Below are 23,255 nucleotides of genomic sequence, written 5' to 3'. Positions count from 1 at the left end.
TTGGCGTGCGATATTTGCATAATGCGTACCGCCCCCGCCAGGTGGGTATAAATACGGAAGCGGATGCAATCGCACTCTGTCTTTGCTTCGGAGCCAACCTTGTGTTCCTGCTATCAAGACTGTTTTTCTCAAGCCTTTGAAGACTTCTTTCTTTGTGTTGGTGTGAAGGCACGTTGCAGCGAGGCCACGAGCTTCCAGAGATTTGAGCTATATTACAGCTCTCAACTGCTGTTTTCACAGCATTTGCCCTTGTTGGTTGCGAGCTGCGATTTGGGCCGGTTCCTCTGTGCGTGTGACCAGGGAGTGGTGTACCTGGTCACACCGCGGCTGTTCCCTGTGTGCTTCGGAAGGGGGAAAATGAATTTCCCCCTTCTAAAAGAGCTACACAGACGAACCCTGTGTCTTTTTCAAGATGTCATTTCGTCTGTGCGTTACAGGATGCGTCATTCCCTGGTCCCCGCTGATGGTCACAATCGCTGTGTCACATGCCTGGCGTTCAGCATGCTGAGGCAGCTTTTGTGGATAGTTCATGTTCTCATTGTGGGAACATGACTACCTCAGTGTTGAGGTCTAGACTCTCGTTCCTCGGTTCTCAGGGGGTGGGGGTCCCCTCACCTATGCCCCGTACGGCCGTTTTCTCTGGCTCCGGCCAGGGGAGCGGCACGTCAGCGTGTAGGCAGGGTGACTTGAGGATTACGGTTAGGGCTCCGTGGGCCCCTTTCCCCTCTACAACACTGCAGCCTGTGGTGTTGCCGGAGGAGCGTGCTACTCCCTCCAGGGAGCGACCAGTCGTTTCCTTCGGTGCGCCTGCGGATGACCAGATGTTGATTGCAGCATCGGAAGGTGAGCAAGAGTCCTTGGGAGATGAAGACTCGGCTGCGTTGCCTCCCTCTGGGACTGCAGCATTGCCCAAGCCCGATCCCGAGTTGACGGCTATGCTTTCCCGGGCCGTCGAGAAGGTCAGGCTCATCTGGAATCCTCCACCGCACCCCGAACCTTCTTGGTTGGATGATTGGTTTCTCGAGACAGGCCGTCTCTGCCCTGCATGCCATGGCCCTTTTACAGGTCTACCAGGCCAATGCGCTCATGGACATGACCCAGGGTGGTCTTGACCAACAGCTTCTGGTGGAGCTGTGCGCCACCACTGACCTAGGTGACTAAGGTGGCGGCGCGTTCAGTTTGTCGGGGTGATGGCTACACTTGTAGTCCAGCAGCGCCACCTGTTGCTGACCTTGGCAGATATGAGGGAGACCGATAAGAATTGGTTCCTGGACTCCCCCGTGTCTCAGGCCGGCCTATTCGGCGATGCGGTCGAGAGCTTTGTCCAGCAGTTCTCGGCCACACAGAAGCAGGCTGAGGCAATCAAACACGTCCTGCCCCGGCTGTCCACTGCTGCCTCCACCCCACCGCCGGCCACACAGCCTCAACCCGCCAGCGTCGTCCTCCGCCCCTGTTAAGTCGGCCAAGCAGCAGCCTATACCCGCCAGACGGCAGGGAGCCGGTCGCGGACGCAGCGCCCTGCCCGCTTAGAACCCAGCCAAGCCAGGTGGCAAGAGATCTAGGAAGCGGTCCTGAGACGGGCGACCTGGAGGAGAGGAATTCAGCTTTTCGGGAGATGATGCCCGCATCCCTCCCGCCCCCGGAGGAGGACCGGGGGGAATTTGTGTCTTGTTCGTACCACGGTACCCACTTTCTCACAAAAAGAGCTGTTTCCCAATCTTCCAGGTCCCAAGAGGGCGTGACTGGCAGTGTGCGAGGCCCCGCCTCACCACTCTCAGCCCCCTCTCACTTCGCCAGCAGGTCCCAGTGTGTTGGTCGAGGCCGCCTCCCATGTGCCATTGCCCATACACACTGCCACCTCGCAGAGTCCGACCCCACTTCGGGCCGCTATGCCGTCCGAGTCGGGTCCCACGCCCGGTACGTCTGTGGTGCCTTTGGTCCCGCTGGCTCGGTGTCTGGAAGCCTGGCTAGCGCTTCCCAGCCCGTCCCGCTGGCTCATTCGTACCATCAGACTCGACTATGCAATTCAGTTCGCCCGGCGTCCCCCGGTGTTCGGGTGTCCGTTCTTGCTAGTGGCTCCATATTGGCCCACTCGGACCTGGTTTTCGGATCTGACGCTCCTCGCGACAGCGCCTCCTTGGCCCATTCCTCTGAGGAAGGACTCAGAGACGGGGCACCCTCTGGCACCCGCGTCCCGACCTGTGGAAACTCCATGTTTGGTCCTTAATGATCTCCCCCAGTTGGTTGTAGACACTATCACTTCCACAAGAACTCCTTCCACTAGGAACCTCTATGCGTTGAAGTGGAACCTGTTCATCGAATGGTGTTACTCTCACCGAGAGTATCCCCGATCATGTTCGGTCAGGTCTGTGCTTTCCTTCCTGCAAGAGGGCTTGGAGCGAAGGCTGTCTCCCTCCACCCTCAAGGTGTATGTTGCTGGTATTGCCGCACATCACGATGCAGTTGAAGGTAAGTCGTTGGGAAAGCACGACCTGATCGTCAGGTTCCTGAGGGGGGCAAGGAGACTGAATCTGCCTCGCCCTTACTCTATACCCTCTTGGGATCTCTCCCTGGCACTTACATCTCTCCAGGGTCATCCCTTCGAGCCTTTGCAGTCAGCTGAGTTAAAAGTACTGTCCCTTAAGACTGTCCTCCTGGTTGCATTGGCCTCGGTTAAGAGGGTAGGGGACCTGCACGCATTTTTGGCTGACGAATCGTGCCTGGAATTCGGGCCCAGTGACTCTCATGTTATCCTGAGACCCCGGCCTGGATATGTGCTCAAGGTTCCTACCACTCCTTCAGAGATCAGGTAGTGAACCTGCAAGCGCTGCCTTCGGAGGAGGCAGACCCAGCCCTGGCTTTGCTCTGTCCCGTCCACGCTCTGCGCCTGTACGTGGACAGAACGCGAAGCTTTAGGATCTCAGATCAGCTCTTTGTCTGTTACGGAGCCCAGCAGAAGGGAAAGGCTGTCTCCAAGCAGAGGATGGCCCACTGGATAGTGGACGCCATCGCCTTGGCTTATCAGTCCCAAGGCGTGCCTTGCCCGCCCGGGTTAAGAGCTCACTCCACTAGAGGAGTTGCCTCTTCCTGGGCACTGGCGCACAGCGCCTCGCGGATACGTGCATCCATTTACTCCAGTAGAGTTCCCCACTTGGTGAATCCTGTAGAGTTCCTCCGCCTCCCCTTGCGGCTTGGACATTGTGGAGTGTCTGATGCCAGGCCAAATGTCCGTCACCGGCGTTGATGTTTGGCTGGGTGCCATATGTCGTGACCCCTCTACGTGAGTGGTCCCATATATGTATTGCCCACGGTCAAACTCCCCACGTTGAGCCCGTGTCTTTCCCTTAGCAGAGCCAGCTCTGCTGTCAGTAGTGACCCAATTTGTCGGTCACTACTGATGTACGTCGAATGTGACCGACTGAAAGGGAATGTCTCGGTTAAGTATGTAACCCTCATTCCCTGAAGGAGGGACCGGAGACGTACGTCCCGTCGCCACAGGGCAGCAGTGTCACTAATGACACGGATTCAATTCCCAAACAAACATGGGCTACAGAGATGTGTGTGTCTTGCAGTTCTAAAACACTAATTTTTTTGCACCATAATTTTTTTGCTTACATTTATAGGCTATAAAATTACCATGGATTTCCATTTTACACCAAGCAACAAATATTATCCAACAGACTGAATTTCCATATTATATATATATATATATATATATATATATATATGCTATTATTATTTTATTTATTTAGTCGACAAAAATGTTTCAAGTCTTTTAAAGCTATAATAAACATATTGAGCTAACACTGATTTGTCTGATACGGATCTGTTTTGAATTTGTTCTTTCTTTCTTTTGTTGCTGCTTTATCATTTATCCATTGGATATCACTGTCAGTCATCTCAGTTTCATGAGTGATTCACAAAACCAAACGCTTGACCTATCTTAAGCATCAAGAACGGTAAAACAAAGACTGTCACCCAACATCGGTTATGAGCACATATTTACAATGTTGTTATCATTATCAATTAAAAATAACAGAAATTGACAGAAAATTAATAACAAAGATCGTTTTCGGATCAATTAATGTACATTTAAAACGTAAAAATCTATGGTTATAGCACCACTTAGCGGTCAAGAGCATAAATTAATTTCCCTCCGCAAACCACAACAGTACCCGCGGCAACAAAAAAGGCATTTTGGTTGAGTACCATCTGTATATGAACATGGAATTAAATGTTTTATTTTGTCACCAACCACACGACTGGCCATTTCACCCCTATTTGAAAAAACCCATGAAATGACAAACCCAGACTAAAATAGATCCGGTTCATGAAGTCTATGCACTACAAGCATCAGTGTGGTCTCCTCTGAAAGCAGTTTGTTATCCTGTCAGAAAAAACTTTCATTAAGAAATAAGGGCTTAGATCATTTTTCAAATGTGCAAACTAAAGTATCTCCTTTATTCTATGCTTTATCATGAGGCCAGAAGAAATGTTTTATTTACTTGTCTGAAATTCTTGACTCAAATCTTTGAAAAGACTCACCTTTGTTTAAAATTGAACACTGTCCGTGGAGGAGAATTTATCCCAGGACTCCATTGTAAGATGTGCCTGAAGTTGTGAGACACTATTGTGAAGTTGGCAGGAGCAGGGATTGTGTGGAGCACTAGAAGGAGAAAACCATAACAAAATATGACAAACATCACAAATAATCGCTGTGCATCTTTTACTTTTAGTCAAACTAAGCAGGAACATGATCACAAATAAAAAAAATCATATATAATAAACAAAACAAGAAAAGAAATGGTAAAAATGAGCAGGTTTTATAGTCAGAATTCCTCATTTCATTCACCAACCTTTTGTTAGATTTAATTTTCATAATGTGGTTTTCCTTCTCAAGCAAATATATTTTGTTTTAAAGATATTTGCAGTGTGTTTGTGTTTCGTACACAATATTATCTTATTATGTAAAATAAAATACATATATTAAATAGTTATTAAGAGTATTACTCTGGTCAGTTCATATCAATATAGGTCTGCAACATGTGCTAACAATAAAAAAGAAGTAAATATATTAGTTCCCAGATTCAGTGTTTGAAGTCCTCATAACTGTTTAGACTAAAGTTAGTCTTCTAATTGTTTTCTTATAGACTTAACCTAACTTTTTAAGACTAAAAAGGGCAAGACCATCAAGAGACATAAGAAAATTAATTTATTGCTATTTATATTTTAATGTTTGTATCCCCCAGTTGGCCAAATGCTTTAGTATCATATTTAATACGCAAATTTCTAGGGCCTATGAATCCTCAATACAACCAAAATGTTGCTGGAAAACCTGTTGCACACAATCTACTTCATGCCTTCTGTCCTCTGATTGACAGTCCATACCTTCTTTTATCAAGTAGTCTTTTTTGCTGCGAAATCTTTAATGATTTTTATAAAGTAAATGTAAGATGAACATTTACTGGGCTGAAGCAACTTGGGATTACTTAATTATTCACACACCATTTTTTAATGTTAAAAATTCTTTTTTTTTTTTTACATTTTCATGTTAAAATGTAAATGTCAAACATGACACAACAGGCTTTTGAGGAACATTTATTTTTCCATCTCTCAATTATCAATGAATTGCATACATGAGCCATAAAAGCCTGATGTATGAAATATGATACTCAACAAGAAACACATATGCTTATCTATACAAACACACGTTTGCATATGTGTTTTTTGTTAAGTATCATATTTCATACACACACACTTTTGTTGACCTAAAACTGAATTCAGTATAGCTAACTAAATAATTAACGACTCAATGATTGAATATAATTTTTTCATTTAAGAATATAAAGTATTGAACTGATTTTCTGACAGGCCACAAGTATAACATCTATAGACCACAGAGTCTATTTTATACCCCTAAAAGGGCAATGTTTCCCCTGAGATACATTTACAGACAGATTATGAAAAATGTATCAATTAAATTCATAAAATTTCAACATGAACGTAATAAGCACCTAAGCACTTTTTAAACATGTAAGTCCCCTCCAGATATTGTAAACATGAAATCTATCAACTTTTATCTGAGGGTGAGTAGATTTCTCACTACATATAAAAAGGTAAATTGGTCTAATCTGAATCAGAAAAGTGTGACTAACTGCTCTTGTTGGTCAAACTAGCTCTACTAGTCTTATCATAGTTGATGTCCTCAGACCCTGTCGGATCATACTGTACCTGTAATGTAGAGAGACATGAGGAAAAGATGGCCCACGTATGCTGTCGTCATTATGACTGTCAATCATAATTCACGAACGCAGCGACCTCACACTGAAATAAAAACAGAAATGATTAAGATAAACCACCAATGGAAGAACAGTGGAATGAGGTGAAGCATTAATAAATTTGATCAGAAAGCATTAATATTAAGGCGGCATTTGGAATGTAAATAGAATCTGTCGCTATTTACTCTAGGTGAAAACAGCGATAGATTCTATTTACACAATGTAAAAGTATCAGTTCTTTGCAATAAGAGTAAATAGTGATTAGATGCTATCTATAACTATTGAAACTATTTGCACCTCAGTATTTCTGTACATTAACAGGATGTAGTAATATCATACAGTGTAAATGATTTTATTTATTAAAATTATTAAATGGATGCTGCCTTATTGGGAGAATAAAAACGCTCCCCACACCTTTCCCTAACCCTCCCCAATAAACACTTTTAATATTATTAAACACTCGTTCACAGTTTATTTCCACTTTTAGGACATACTGAAAATAAACGCGAGCTTGGCAAAAGGCAGATTCGAACCCGCGTCGATCGCGTTAGAACCAAGATCTGCGAGCCTCAATCACTACTGCTGCGCCACTAAAGATGCTGAAAACAAAAACTTGAGTGGCCCAACCAGACATTGGTAGGCGGAGTTAGTGTAAATAGCATTCGCCAATAAGAGACTTTCACTTAGTGTAAATAGACACTCCGTAATATTAAACAGGGGGCAGTAAAGGTGTGTAAAACATGTAACTGTTTCTAAATCAGAGTAAAAAAGAAACACTTCAGCTGTACTAAACACATATTCTGTGATGGGTCAATGACAAACAAGAGTGTCAACAATAAACAAACAAACAAATAAATAAAAACACAAACATCAACTTAGAAACATACTCTTTGTATATGATATGGATTAGGAAAATGTTCCTACCATTTACAAGAAAAGTTTAAATGAATGACTAAAAATGTCATGTAGTGTAACAATCAAGTGAAACAAGACATTTTCCTTATTGAATCAATGAGGCTGATTTTTTTTTTTTTTTTTTTTTTCAGTGTTTCTGAATCCTAGTCCTGTGATCCACCACTCTCTTTCATAGAGATGTTTACATGTGAATAAAAGCCTAAATTAAATCTGTTAATCATTTAAAACGATGGAGTCTCTTCAGAAGCCTCATTCATATGGATTTATTTTACATGTTTATGAATGTTTTGAAGCGTCAGAGATGAATAAACTGATGAAGATGAAGGAAAGTTGGGTTTGGAATAACATATTTTAAATATTGCCATGTAAAAAAAAGAAGATGTACATCAAGAGAAACTTACTTGAAGTTCAGTGTATTGAAGTTAACTTCAGGATTACATACAGCCAAAGAATGATATATAATAAACATTCAGATGATGATCTATTGGCTTACATCAATAAATAACACTGCCCTGGTTTCACAAAGCTGCCCATTATAAGACAATAAAACAAACATTACATATAAACACCTTTAGCACAATGTGGATGAGGTCTTGAGACAGTTCAAGTGCGCTCAACTCTAAGTCACTGGTGACTGACCAGATCTGTTGAGGAAAGATGAAAAAACTACATACACTTAAAGAAATTAATGTCTAAACATGGCTTTTTGAATATGTAGCATGTTAGTATTCTTTGAAGTAAACTGCATGTCATGTAAAATCATGATAAATCGATATACATATTAAAGGACCATTATACCATCACTTCACCATATTACTTTAGTAAAGCTAACATATATCAAATAGCAGTTTAATAAACGGCGTCAAACACAGACTACATAACATTAAACACTGAATTACTGCTCGCGACGGGTGCAATACATGTATCAAGGTCCAGTTGTTTATGAACACTCGCTTAAACACGCTAAAAGTTCTTCACAATACCTGTAAATCCATGATGTTCTCTCCTATCCGTTTATCATGTGAGAGAGGACGTTATTCAAGTTTAATACCGCATATATTTTTAGCTGAAGGTTCCTGATTCTGTTTCCAAACGTCACTGAGAATTAAGCAACACGCGCTTCCCTGACAGGCAGCGGCGGGTCACGTGATTTTCACCGAAACACAAACAGTTTAACGAGAAAGGGACTTGTGTGTGTCAGCAAGCTAAATATTATCTGGGCCTGCAGACTCTAAAGTGTTTTGGCGCTTTTGTTTCACTGTTTTAATGTTAAGTTTGCCTAAGAACAAACTATGATGTCCAGTATATTCTAGCTGGTTTGAGATGCCTTAAAAGTAGACGAGAGTAGGCGCACACGAGATCACAGGCAGATCTCGCGTGATTTGCGCTCGTTTTTTGTTGCTAATACATTGACTAGACCTGCTAATACATTAAAAATTTAAATTTTGCTACTTTTACATGAAAATAATTATGATGATCAAGACACCCAAATGTCAACAATCACATATCCCATACGGATCACATGGTGAGTTTTATTATATATTATATTCACACATAATTTATACACATAAAACATAAAAAAATAAAACATTATACAACATAAGGAGCATGCAAACTTCCCAGGTGAAAAATACTATACTAATTTATAGTAAATACTATAGTGTTTTTGAAACATACTAAGTACTTGAATTAATTTGTTGTGATAATTTTATAGTTGCTGTGGTAACACGACATTACTTTACCCAAGTTTTCTACAACTATAGAGTATATTGTACTACAATACACTACAGTTTACTGTAGTAAAAACTAAAGTATACTGCAGTATTTATTACAGTTTTTCAGTTCACTATAATAAAACAGTATAGCATTCATTAAAGTTTATACTACGGGGCTGTTGAATGCTTGAATCTGATTGGTTGATCAACGTTCTAAGGTGTGCAGTTATTTTCAGGGAAATGCACAGATTAAGTAGTTCTAGCAGGTCTTGACCGCATTACAGTTCCATATCACTTCGCCAAATGATTTCAGTTATTTCAAAAGGTCCTTACAGCCTATAACAGCAAAAGAAACAAAACCCACAACGACACCGACCAAGCAAATAAATGTATACTATAGGATGAAAACGACAAATTAGTGTCATGGTTTTTATTGTGCCCTGAAAGCGCATACTCTCTCCCACGCTCTCTCTCTTTCAAACGTACATGTACTGTATAACGTTAGTACGGACACACACTCGCACAGAAACGTGTGATATTTGGATGCAGTTTTTTGTTTGCATGTTATTGCCCCCACACCTAGCTATTGAACACACTGGATTATATAGGTATGATTGAATTATTATTTAAAATATTATTTTAAAATATCAAGATGACAGGGTGGACCAGCACATGACGGGGTGGACACATAAAGCAGAACACACAAAGCATGACAAAATATGACAATGAAACATTTATTCAACTTCTATTTATTCAACCCCCCGCCGCTTATTCATTTTAGTTTAATTTAATTAATATAGATTCAATACATCTTAAAGCTGCAGTCCGTAACTTTTTTTGGTTAAGAATTATCCAAAATCATTTTTTGAGCAAGTACATAACCAGCCAGTGTTCATCTTCTTACCTTAGCCCGATTCACAACGGTAAGCTTGTAATAATGTTTTATAATTTGAGTGGTAATGGTAGGTTTACACTGGAAATTCAAGCTTCCGCCGTTCATCATTGCGTCATTACGTCACATCTGTACACATACAGGAGTTTCGGCTAGCAGGCTATATTGCGTGTGCGTGGATGCAGCAGGCAGGTAGATTGTGTGTAGCCTCTTCTTACAGCAGCTGGAATTAAATGTAATTAATCTTGTCATTTTGATGCCGGTTTGTAATCCAGCAAATTCAAAACGACAATCATCGTTGACAACTGGTGCGTTGATAGACAACCCACATATACACCACAAAACATTAGATTCTTCCTCGCTGAGGAGCCGTGCCAATGCACAACCCACATAAAGATGATAATTCCGCAAATAACTGCAATTTCAGGGTTCAAACAGAGATGGCGACAAAGAGGGAAAACTTACGGACTGCAGCTTTAACTAAAAACGTCTCAGGTTACGTATGTAACCATGGTTCTGAGAACAGGGAACGAGACACTGCGTTGAAACGCATATGGGGGAACGCCATCACGTGAACCAGTGTCTGAAAGCAATTGTCAAATCCTACCAATCCTATTGGCCGGCGACAGCCTATGACATCATCATAGCGCGACCCGGAAGTATATAAGGGGCGCCTAGAGAACCAGTCAGTGCCTTATGGTCTGAAGGGACTGTTCAGCTGGCAGCCCCGATGCATGCCCAGCCAGCTGTCTCGTTCCCTGTTCTCAGGGAACCATGGTTACATATGTAACCTGAGACGTTCCCTTTCGAAAGGGAACTCTACACTGCGTTGAAACGCATATGGGGAACGATATACCCATGCCGCCATGCTGAGGGGAGTGCATGCCAAAAGGCTAGACAAACGTCAGAACTAGCAGCTTCAACTGAAGTGCCAGAACCACTCCCCCTACGGGTCACACATAGGCTGTCAGTGGCAGCATTCCCTATGGCCAACAGCCCAAGCTATAAGCCTCAAAGAGGCCTTCCACAGAAGGCCTACCAAGGCCTTGGAACCAGCTTCTTAGGAAAAGAGGGTACCATTAAGGAAATGTGGCCAGGGGGCCCGAGGGAACCCTAGCCAGTCACTTGTCAGGGGAACGTACTCGACCCTGATTGCCACCAGGGAGGCCTGACCTGGTCTACTTTACAGAAACCTAGTCTTGGCCAACAACCTGTCTGAACACAGAGTCTCCAACCACATTTCTTCAGAGAAGATATCCAGTAAGAGTGACTGCAAAAGAAGCAGTAACTAACTCAGACCGGAGCGTAGAGACGGGCATCCCGGAGAGCAGGACTCCGCTTAGCGCTTTTTACCCTTACTAATGAGGGGAGTAAAACTCTGCTCAATCCTAGGATCTACTCAGCACGTGATTATTTGCACTGAGGAGGCTGTGCACTCCAAAGGAGCCCAACAAGGGGAGTACATAAAACAGCCTGGGGGCTGATCCTCAATAGGGAGGCCTCAGAGAAGACTTCAACCACTGACCAGCTTAGGGAGCTAAGTACTATGCAGAACAACCCTCAAACGAGGGGAGTACAGAGCTCGACCTAACAGATAAACCATACTGTAGGCACAAAATCATGGAGGCCCAAGAGGGGGCCTGCCACATGACACAAATTCTACATGTGTAAAAATATATTACAGCAGCCTTGCTAAAGGCCAGCATGCGCTAGTCTGCTTAGAGAACACCCAGAAACGGGAAGAGGAAGCTTAAAGGGAGGCCTGTGAAGGCCACACACCTGAGCAGCTTGCTTGCTGATAAGCAAATCCAGCAGACTAGACTGAGGGTGCCCACATAACAGTCTACCTAAAACAATCCGACGAGCAGTGCACTCAGTAAAAACACTTTTTACTCTTTAGAGCAAGAGGAGTACCACATACACCAACCTGTCTTGCAGGAGGCCCAAAAAAGGGCCTACGATTTCCAGACACATGGCATCAGCTCACGGCAGTGTTCTAAGCTCTAAGGGAGCATGTAGAATAACCAAACTTCTCAAGTGAGGTTAACTAGCTTAATCCAACCTGAGCCAACATACCACCAGGTCATGTACTCGGTAAAAACACCTTTCTACTCTTAAAGCAAGCGGAGTACAAACTTACTGCTCTGAAGGAGGCCCAAACGGGGCCTACAACTCAGAATGACACGTGGCATCACTTCTAGTGGCAATTACTAAGCTCCCAGGGAGCCAGTATAGAACCAAACTAACCAGTGAGGTTAACTAATAGCTCAGCCTGAGCTTAATATCAAACAACACATTCCAACAGGCAATGTACTCAGTAAAGCACTTAACACTCTTAAAGCAGGGGAGTACAAAAAAACTCCGCCAACGTGCTCCAAAAAGGAGGCCCAGATTGGGCCTGCTACTCCTGGAGACACGGGCGTCAGCCAGTGGCAGTCTCAACACCCACAACAAGCCTGCGCCATCATGTTCTAAGAGGAGGCCCAAACCAGGGCCTGCGACTCCAGAAGACATGTGGCGTCAGCTAGTGGCATCTGTCTAAGCTCTAAGGGAGCCTAATCTGAGAACCAAACAGTAAAGTGAGGTTACCTAGCTAAACTCAACCTGAGCTTAAATCTACACATTCCAACAGGCAATGTACTCAGTAACAACACTGTAAACCCTGAAGTAGGGGAGTACAAAGAAATATGTTATCATTCTCTGAAGGAGGCCCAAAACTGGCCTACCACCTCAACAGACACAGACATAAACCTGTGGCAGTGTCTAAATTCTAAGTGAGTGAAACTCTGAAAAAAAACCCATCCACCTACAAGAGCTTGTGACACTTACAAGCTACAGTGCTTAGAAAGAGGCTTATGACGAAAGCCTTCAACTCCAAATAATGCAACAAAATTCTTGTGGCAGTGTTTAACTCTAAGGGAGCTAACAAAGGAACCAAACTGACTAGTAAGGTTCCTAAGGCGAACTCAACCTGAGCTATGCATTCCAGCAGGCCATGTACTCAGTAAACACCTTTACTCTTAGTGCAAGGGGAGTACAAAATAATCACCACGCTCTGAAGGAGGCCATTAACAAGCCTACTACTACAGAAACAGGTGTTAACCTGTGGCAGCGATAGAGTATAGCTCACATTGTGTAGGGCAAAAAACTAGACCTTAAAGCATAAAAGTGATGCTTTAATTCATTCAAGCCATCCTGAACACAAGGATGGATGCTTTATACCAACCAGAATTTAATATATCTGTACTGAACCCTTGGGAACGGTAGCTGGATAAACCTGACACCGTTACACTCAAACTTGAATGTTAATTCAAGGGGTTCAAGGGAAAGGCAAACACAGTATGAATGAAAATCTAGACAAGTGGGGCCTATGCAACACTAGCATTCTCTTATCTACTTAAAGATAAGGGGCCTACCACCTGAGACAACGGCACCAGGGAGGCTAATGATAGCCTGCTACCTTAGCTGCTATCTATCTTGCACCTACACTACAAGGGGTAAAAGGCTTTTTGGCCTGACAACTCAGAAAGAGGAGGCCAGAACTAAGAAACTATACAACCTAACAAGGGAAGTAAAGATACAAGGGGGAATGCAAAGCAAAAACCTAACCCTAGTTCTTAGCCTAGGCCAGCTAAGCTGTGGGCCCATAGGGCCACACATAAGCATAGATCTGCCTGGGACTAAAACTCAGCCTACAAACTCATGAGAGAAGAGGCTACTCTAAACTCTAAATTAAGAGCTTAAAGGAGCAAAGCTCAACCCAAGCCAACAATGTCAGGCGGCCCAGGAGGCCGACACTAGACATAGATCTATCTGAAGTGAAGAGTGCTAACCTCAAAACAACTCTAGCCATAACCAGAGGAGAAGCTACTCTACCAATGGTGGCTGTAAAGGCGGCCATTTTGTTTGCCAAGCCAAAAACAATCGTTCAAGCCAACCTAATGGAGCCCTTAAAACCTTATTCTAATTTTTCTCTCTACACGCCCAAGAAAAACCCATACAGGAAAACATAAGGTCAGATATACTATAATGTAAATATAGACCAGCTTACCTTCCTGCGGCACCGACTCCTATCATGTAAGGGATGGAATCTAGGGTCCTAAAGGAGCCTTTTTACTATCAAGCCAGAAGGTGGGCCATCAGAATCATATTCATCATGGGCCCTGTCCTCAGCCTGACTGTAAGAAAGCCTGAGCGTGTTACATTAAAATTCCATGACCAGGAGGTGGAAGAAGAGAGGAGAGGGTAGAAAAGAACTACCCTCGCAGAGAGGAATTCAATCACTGACACTGCTGGCGTCTGTGGTCAATTACCTCCCTCAGATCCTGCTTCTTCTTCCTAGAGTCCCGCCTTCTCTGGGACTTACTCCGAGGAGGAGAAGGTGCCCGAGAGGCAACACTGGACCTCTGGCCCTGTCTCCGATCCTCAAATCGGGACGGGCCAGGACCTCCTGTCTGTCTGGGCCCAGGATCGGATCTGAGCGGTATGCAGTTCTTAAACGCCGCCGAGCGCACCTTCGCCTCTCTGAACTTTCCCACCACTGCCTCGACGGAGGTACCAAAAAGTTCAGAGGGCGAAACCGGTGCATCGAGGAGAAAGCCCTTTTCTTTCTCCCCGAAGTCAGCCAGGTTCAACCACAGGTGTCTCTCCGTGGCCACCATCGCTGCCATCGATCTCCCAATCGAAGCAGTGGTTTGCTTAGTGGCCCGGAGAGCCAGATCCGTGGTGCGGCGCAGCTCTTCTACCGCCTCAGGGGACAGACCCTGCCCCTGATCCAGATCCTTCAGCAAGTCAGCTTGGTAGGCCTTTAACACTGCCATAGTGTGTAAGGCCGCACCAGCCTGACCCGTTGCTGCATATGCCCTGCCATTCAAACGAGAGGTCACTTTAAGGGGCTTAGAAAGCAGGACCGGAGCTTTCAGTGTCGGGGCCTGCCCAGTGACGAGATAGTTCGCGAACGTCTCGTCACTAGGGGGCATCGACACATACCCATGCTGGCTCAATCCCTCCACATCAGCGAAATTCGCCCGCTGATGCAGATGAATACGAGCCGAATATGGGTTCTTCCATGCCTTCTCGATCTCCACATGAAGATCAGGAAGGAATGGAAGGCTCATGGGGGCTGCTTTGTTATGGCCAGAAAGGAACCGCTCCCTTGGCAGCTGCAGTCTGCCAGAAGCGCATTCCATAACTTCAAGCAGCTCCGCATACGCAGGGCAGGGAGCCTTAGAAGATTCAGCAGGCTCACCTGCTTCCTCTTCAACAGCCATCTCCTGCTCTTTTGGGCTTTCAGCCAGAAGAGCACTCGCTGCTGGATCTGACGATGTCGAAGACAAGACATCGTCATCATCCAACAGCTCACCCTCATCAGCCACAGAGGGTTGAGAGAGATTTACACCTCTCTCAAATTCCTCTGCGAGCTCCATCTGCAAGCCCCATGATTTCAGCTGCCGCTCTGCCTCACCACGAACGGGGCCAGAACCACCAGGCACCGATGCCGGCTCCTCTCCCCTCAAGAAGAGGGCCAGACAAGAGCGGAGCATTCTCATTGGTAGACGCTCACAATTCGCACAGACAGCACCCTCAAGCACTGTCCATGCGTGCTCTTCTCCCAGACAGAAAACGCACAGATTGTGTGTGTCACCGGGAGTCAAAAACCTGGGACAGGGATCAGCACACTTTCTGAAACATTTGTCAGACATAGTAGAATATTTATCTTACCAGATTCGAAGCAATCGCCAAACAGACAGAACAGTCCCTGAAGACGAAAAGACACTGACTGGTTCTCTAGGCGCCCCTTATATACTTCCGGGTTGCGCTATGATGACGTCATAGGCTGTCACTGGCTAATAGGATTGGTAGGATTTGACAATTGCTTTCAGACACCGGTTCACGTGATGGCGTTCCCCCATATGCGTTCCCTTTCGAAAGGGAACCTCATGAACAGAGAGAAACACACTTCTGAAAAGAAATCTAGATATACATTCACAAACAATAACAAAACACAAACAATAAATCATTTAATTACAAAATACTATCTACAGCAGATGTTTCTATAAATTATAATATTACATTTCTATAAATTGCAATATTAACTACAAATGAATGCTATGTCCCTGTCATGTGTATGTCCAAAATATTGTTTTTATTACCAAATGATCAGTACACTCAAATTGAGTAATCTCTTATTTAAAAAAATATTAATAGGAAAACAAAATTTTTTAAATTTATGATTTAACTATATTTTTCTCTCATTCAAATTTAATGAGCAGTGCATGGGACATAGCAACATAACACACATACTCTTATACAAAGCTAAACACAATCTAAAAAATGTATCTAAAGGGCCAAGTAAAGCTTTTGTTATGAATATAAAAACTTATTTACGATGTCATTTATGTACAGGACACCAAAAGGCACCCTACAGTGATATCGACCCATACAGTATACTACAATTTACTATAGTATGGTTCTATAACACTATAGTATTTACTATAAATTACTGTAGTATTTTTTCACCTGTGATTGATCAGAGCAAGACAGCGATGTACCTTTTCTGCATAAAATTCAACAAGGCTTTTTTTTTTTTTTTTTTATTCTTCATCTTTAAAATGATGAGTTTTTTTTGCTGTAAACTAAATCATTATATATTATATTCTATTGTAATTGTACAATACTATGGTATTTTGTACATGCAACTTAGTTTTATTGTAAATGGAAAAATCCCAAATTTCACACTCAGCGGGCTGGTAGATTACAAATTACAAATTATAACCGTTACTGATTACAAATTACATGAACAATCTATTGGATTATACATGTCAGGTACTCTGTTCTGACTACTTTTTGATTAAGTTAAGATTACTTTTTTGATCTAACTATAGATTACTTTATTGATTAGATTTGAATGGTGTTGTTGTGTACCATATTGATATAAAAAACAACAAAGAGAAAAATATACTCCATTTTTTTGTGTATGCTATCAACATCATGAAGTGTATTAAACATTACTTCAGGGTCTCCTAAACTGGGGTTTGTGGAAGAACTGCATAGGGTTCGTGAGTCAAAGAAGACCTAAAAATTCAATCATAAAAACTTCAAATTAAAAAAATAAAAAATATAATATATATATATATATATATAAAACTTGAGCAGTAAAAATTGAAATTCCCTGCATGTTATGATCATTAACATATCAGAGAACCATGATGCGAATGTGTTGTTAAATTACTGAAACATTACAGTACAAAAATATTTCAAAGATTAAGTTAAAGACACACCAACACAGAAAATGTAGTGAACACAAGTACATGAGTTTATTAAACACAAAACAGGTAAGTCGCTGCAGTCGAGTACAGACAAGTACTAAAACAGTCTTTAGCAAACTTGAACATTGGTTTAAAGCATTTTAAAGACCACTACTGAAATCCACAGACAGTATTTCAGATAATCAAAGCCAGTGATAGATAACTCCACAACAGTCTTTTCAATAAACAGAGAACATAAACTTCAATTCATACTTCAAACTTCCAGAAACAGAAACGCAAGTAAGTATTTCCAGGTAAACTCAGTCCATATATACACACCCAAAGTCCATATGTAACTTTCACACCCAACTCAGAACATTTCAAAAGCAGGTTAACAGGCTATTCAGATACTCAGAAGAATCACTTATCTTGCTGATTGTGGACACACAGTTAAGTACATTTCCTTTGAAGCAGAGCGAATGGTGAGTCCTAGAATGACACAACAAGGCCAGCCACTGACCGAGAGCAAGTGTGGGGTTTAAATGAAAGAACCAGGTGCTGATAAGCTGCAGGTGGACGTGATTAGGGTGATTGCGGGTGACCATAGCTGTGTTCGAAATCGCCCCATACCCTCATTCATTATCCCCTACTTTACTACACTAATATAGTCCACTTAAAGAGTGAATTAATTCAGACGCTGGAGGCGCCAGAAGGGATGCCATTTTGTTTGTGCTTTGCTTGTTGGTTAAAAAAAAATAGAAATATAAACGCTGACAGTGTGTTTGTGATTGTTTGTATCACGCGCAGTGCTTACCTTCACGAGTATTTCCCACCAGATTTTTCCTCAGAAGGGTTGCTGCATCACTGTCATGCTTTAACGAAATATATCTTTCATTGTTATTTAAATTATACTACTAAGAGAACAACGAAGTGAAGAAGTTTTCAGGCAAGAACTGAGACATGTCATTTTCTTACGCAAGGGTCGACAATTTGTAACTTAGCTATAGTTTACATACAATTATACTATATGGTACTATATTATAATATTTACTAGTTGTACATACATGAAATCTACTAGGTACAAACATTACCTGCTCCATCATTTTGAATTTGCGTTACATATGCTTAAAAATAAAGTCAAAATGATGAAACATGCATGTGATATATTAATGAGATCTTTTCCATTTTTCAGGTTGGGCTGCCACCCAAGCTGTATTGCTGCATCAACCATCACATCCCAGTCTTATCCATTTTCTATGATGGAGTTAGTGATCTGAGACCAGACTACAGACATTGACAAATCTCTTTTCATTCATTCGTGACCATTATGATCATGGCTGGGGCCTTGAGCTTGAAGTGCTTGTTTTTGTATTCCAGTTAGCCAGCACTACTTCCTATCGGGTATCCGGAGCCTTTGACATACACCGCTCCACTGCACAAGTAAGATCATGAGCAAAAGAGCAAAAGTAATTAATTTCCCAGCTGTTGAGGAATCGCAGGAGATTGGAGATGGATTTGCACAACTCGCACAACTAAAAACCAGCATATGAAAAAATATATTACCCCATAACACGAATAAAATATCTGTCCATAACACAAAACTATTCTTTATCATATAAGTGTATATAACTTTGTTCTTTATTCTGTCATAGAATTAAAACAGTTATATTTCTTTGGTTTCTATTTAGGTGACTGACTGAGAGAAACAATAAAACAAATGGTTACCTATTAATCATCACAGTTGCTATAAACTGATTTCACTGCCTAAAATACTTGTAATAAGAGACAACAAACTTACACCCATCCACATTAAGCTGAGTTTATTTTGCCAGAGAACAAGTGATTCTTCTCTTGGTCGGACCCTGTGGTGATTATTTGAGGCTTAGCAAACTGTCAAGCTCCAGTAGTAACGAAACAATCTATTTTGAGTTCTGCCATGGAAACTATCATATGCAAACCTTAATTTAACAATTAAATAATAAATTAGAAAGAAACTTACACCTATAGGATTTCGCTGTTGGTGCCATCTTCTGGTCAGATCTCTCACAGTGCATTGTGGGTATTCTCTAGCCGTTGAGCGTTCATCAGTTGAACACTCATTATTGCAGTGCATTGTGGGATTGAATGAGTGCACTCGATAACATCCACTATGGTTTTGAGCACCACTACAAATGGCCGTCTCGTCAAATAGTGCCCTATTTAATGGTATAGGGGGTGATTTCGAACACAGTCTGTGAGTGGGACAGAGTCCAGAGTGTGCATGTGACAGAACCCCACCCTTTAGGAGCAGATTCCAGATGCTCCAAAACACATTCAACAATCCATAATCCGGGAGGTTGATGAAGAGGAGGCGGACATGGGGAGGGACAGAGGGCAAGACCCCCGAGGTGGAAATGGGTCTAGAAACCAAGGCAGAGCAGGTAGAGCAGGGGCCCAGGGTGGAGCAGGTACACCAAAAAATACTGGGTTAAAAACAACCGAATTTGGGTCAACCCAGTGCTGGGTTCGTCCCTTTTTGACCTAGCGCTTTTGACCCAACTATTGGTTAAAATTACTACACTGCTGGGTTGAATGTAACCCAAAATTGGTTGGAAATTTAATCTAGAAATTTTAGTAATTAAAATAACACACAAAACTACAGTAATACAGACTTCAATAATCAATATGAAAATTTATTGATAACCATTTCGAAATTGACTATACAGTAGTATACAGACAATACAGAAAGTAAAAATGATGTGTCCATATGTAAATATGAATTTAAAACATTTTAAAACATATTTTCCCATCACCCCCTCTGCATTATGATGAAACTGAATGAAAATGCATCAATGATTGTTCACAGAACACTTATTGCTGGTGTTTCATCCCCAGGAAGTCCATACACCAACACTGCTTAGACTAGTTTATGTCAAAGATGTAGAATGCTTTAAAGCAAACTTCTACTGCAGCTAGCAATGTATTTTGATCAACGAACATAAACAGAAGCTCAACTGTACTTGCGTGATGCGCGAGAACAACCCTTGATGGTTCTTGCTGAAGCTCAAACATGCAAAAATTGAACCTCACTTGTTTGTGCTGGAATACACTTGTTGTGACTTGTTGAAAATCACATATATATTGTTGAAAAAGAAATATGTACTTGCCTTGACAGATTGATTAAATAAGGAAGTTTGCATTTAGTTAGATTTAAATTGGCATAAAGTAGTTACATGGAAAAATTGTGACTAAACTGTGACTGATATTGGTTGAAACATCTTTGCTGACTTTGTAAATGCACATCAATTAAAAAAAGAATTGTGTCATAATACATCTGTATATACTGATGTACACAAGCTTTAAAACAAACATGCATAAATGAACAATTAACAAATTAAGAAATTAAGTTCGCAATTGTAAAGTTCATATTGTAGTTCTTTATCAATTGGAATTTTTTTAAAGAAACAGACCTTGTTGAACATAGTTTTCCTCATGATGTGTGTTTCCTAAATCTTCCTCCACATTCAGTGGGTTGTTGTTTTTGGTGGGATCATTTTTAGATGCACTAATTAACTGAGCATCACTTGATGACACTCTCTCATATAATGTCTGTTCAGGAATCAGATACTGGGCTTGAACCGTGTTACTCTAAATGAGAAAAAACAACAACAGCAAAAAGAGTTGAACAGTCATTATATGTGGCAGCAGGATACATGAGACTTAAGCCGGGCGCACACTGTACGATTTTGGCCATGATTTGGTTGTCTGAGACAAATATTGAAAATCCTAAAAGATTCCTCTCATCCTAGGCTAATATCTGTAGTCCTTGATCGTTAGTTTGACATGTTTACCGACAGCCGATTAATGACCGTTGCGATCAAATTTTTACCTCAGATGAAATTCTGGCAGTGTCAGAAGATTTGGCAAACAGTCCTGCAGTGTGACTTCTCCTACGACAAATGTCAAATTGATTTGTTTTTCAAGACAAGCCATGCTCAAAATTAATGCTAGAGATGTCTTTGTTAGCCACCATTTCAGTCCCGTGTGTAATGCAGCTCACAGTCACTGAATGTGTGTGGGTTGATGATGTAAAACTCCAGACAATTTTCATGTGCGCGTCCGTTTTTAACACATCTTGACTGTCGTACAGTCTGACATTAATGACATCTGAGATCCCACAGTGTGACATGAGGATCATGTTCATACAGTTTGACAAGCAACAATCGTAAAGGACTGTTATAAATCGTACAATGTGCACCCGGATTTAGTCAAACTCACGGCTCTTGCTCCAACAAGTCAAAAATTTTGGACACACTTGAACCGTTGTATGATTCTCATTATGTACATACACATTTGCTCACATAATATTGTAGCACAGTTTATGCTAAATACACTGTATTTAGCGTCAGACTTTTTTTTTACATCAGACTTTAGCCGCTGATATGTTCTAAGTAACTGAAATAAGCACAAATGTCAGGGAATGTCAAAAAAACACCTTTTAAAGGGGACTTATCCCCACTATCGACATGGATCTGCATGATCAACTTGACAACTGTGATGGCATGATGGATATAAGTGATGGTGAGTAATGTTATTATCTTGCTAACCTACTTGCCTTCTTGCCTCCATGTTGAGTTTCTTTCACAAAAGAGACACTGAAGTGTTGAGATCATCAAAACACCTTGTGTCAATTCTGAGCAAGGAACAGTTAATGGGCCTTCAACCAGCCTGGGGTGCGTTTCCCAAAAGCATCATTAGCAAACTATGGTCGCAAGCTCCATCGTTACCAGCACAGTTCATCAATTCAGTGTTTCACAAAGCCACAATCCCAATGAACATTCACTAATATCACTGCAAAGTTGTGTGTTTGGAACTGCAGCTCTTGACTTGTGGTTAGAAGTTTCACTCTATTATTAATAATACATTCTTTGGCAGTGACTTTTTCCTGAAGATCAGTACAAATGCAAATGTGATATTGATTTTATACCACAGTTCAATAGCAATATTGTTAATTTGAATGCATTGACACTATTGGATGAGAACTGAGCTGAACTGAGCTGGACGATGACATCACTGTTTTCTCCAGATCTGCTTTATAGATGAATTTAACTCATTCCAAACATAACCAGATGTACAAGGTAAGAAAAGCTAATGATGTAACTGAAAATGTATAAAAACATTCCAGATGAAACGCTTACCAGAGATGTAAGAAGAGGGGTCTTCAGCTTACATGGAGACCCAGTGTAAAGCAGACTCAAAGCCAACACCAGCACACATAAACCTGACACTGCTGCTCCCAGTGACCAACTCATTAAATATAACGCTGCAGAGAGACAAACATACAAAACAATCAAAAACATTTAGTCAGCAATTCAATGTAACTTTTACAAAAACATGCATACTGTAGCACTGCTGTATTTTGGACTGATTGTTCTTATGAACAAGAGCAACCCATAGAACTATATGGTAGAAAGTTGTGAAATTTGGCACACTGATTGGAGTGCGTCTCAACAGATCTCTGACCAACTTTGGTGTTTCTTACTGAAACTATATAGCGCCACATACAGCTTAAAATTTTGAGCCAATTCTGAACTCTGTCTAGAAACATTTTTCTTCCCTTTTTTCATTCCTCATACAGAGTTTATGGCTCATCTTATCACTACTATAAGACAGTTATAGGTGAGCACACGACAGACTCAGTAACTACTGAGTAGAACTGTGTCAGCAGCTCCTGTGGCAGGTTGAACTTCCTCAGCTGGTGAAGAAAGTACAACATCTGCTGGGCTTTTCCCCTGTGGAGTCAATGTGAGCGTCCCACTTCAGGTCCTGAGAGATGGTGATGCCCAGGAACCAGAATGACTCCACTGCTGCTACAGTGCTGTTCATGATGCTGAGTGGGTGAGTGCTGGGGGGTTCTCCTGAAGTCCACGATCATCTCCACTGTTTTCAGTGTGTTCAACTCCAGGTTGTTGTGACTGCACCAGACAGACAGCTCTTTAACTCTCTGGGGTCTGAGGATTTTTGGGGCCCTGGAGAAGTTTTGACATGCCCTGACATTTGTGCTTTTTTCAGTTGTTTCATAAACATATTAATGGAAAAAGTATCATTACACTGTATTCAGCACGAACTTGGCTACCATAATATGTGAGCAACATGTATGTACATGTTTGTATTTTTGAAGGAATAACGTTTATGCGTGGTTATTGAAAAAACAAAAAAACTTAAGTCA

The 23,255-nt window shown here is 41.8% G+C and overlaps 1 protein-coding gene and 1 long non-coding RNA gene across 32 annotated transcripts in view; one reads left to right on the top strand and one right to left on the bottom strand.

The window, feature by feature from the left end:
• crfb1 (cytokine receptor family member b1) overlaps nucleotides 1–23,255 on the bottom strand; it is a 109,937-nt gene that overhangs the window by 22,567 nt on the left and 64,115 nt on the right. For 7 of the 31 annotated variants that reach the window (XM_051907055.1, XM_051907056.1, XM_051907045.1 and 4 more), the window contains one exon: nucleotides 4,546–4,666. The exons of 11 other annotated variants lie outside the window; for them this stretch is intronic. In XM_051907055.1, coding sequence (XP_051763015.1) covers nucleotides 4,546–4,666 — 121 coding nt within the window. 13 more of the 31 variants (XM_051907048.1, XM_051907047.1, XM_051907044.1 and 10 more) reach the window with 8 other exon arrangements.
• Nucleotides 8,500–18,779, top strand: LOC127519416 (uncharacterized). The gene is made up of 2 exons (XR_007931813.1): nucleotides 8,500–8,718; nucleotides 18,240–18,779. It is a non-coding gene; the product is annotated as an uncharacterized LOC127519416 (long non-coding RNA).

This window comes from Ctenopharyngodon idella, chromosome 9 (assembly GCF_019924925.1).
Source record: "Ctenopharyngodon idella isolate HZGC_01 chromosome 9, HZGC01, whole genome shotgun sequence".
Taxonomy (NCBI): Eukaryota; Metazoa; Chordata; class Actinopteri; order Cypriniformes; family Xenocyprididae; genus Ctenopharyngodon; species Ctenopharyngodon idella.
The sequence above is the reverse complement of the archived record's forward strand: the minus strand, read 5'-3'. Positions and strand labels throughout refer to the sequence as shown.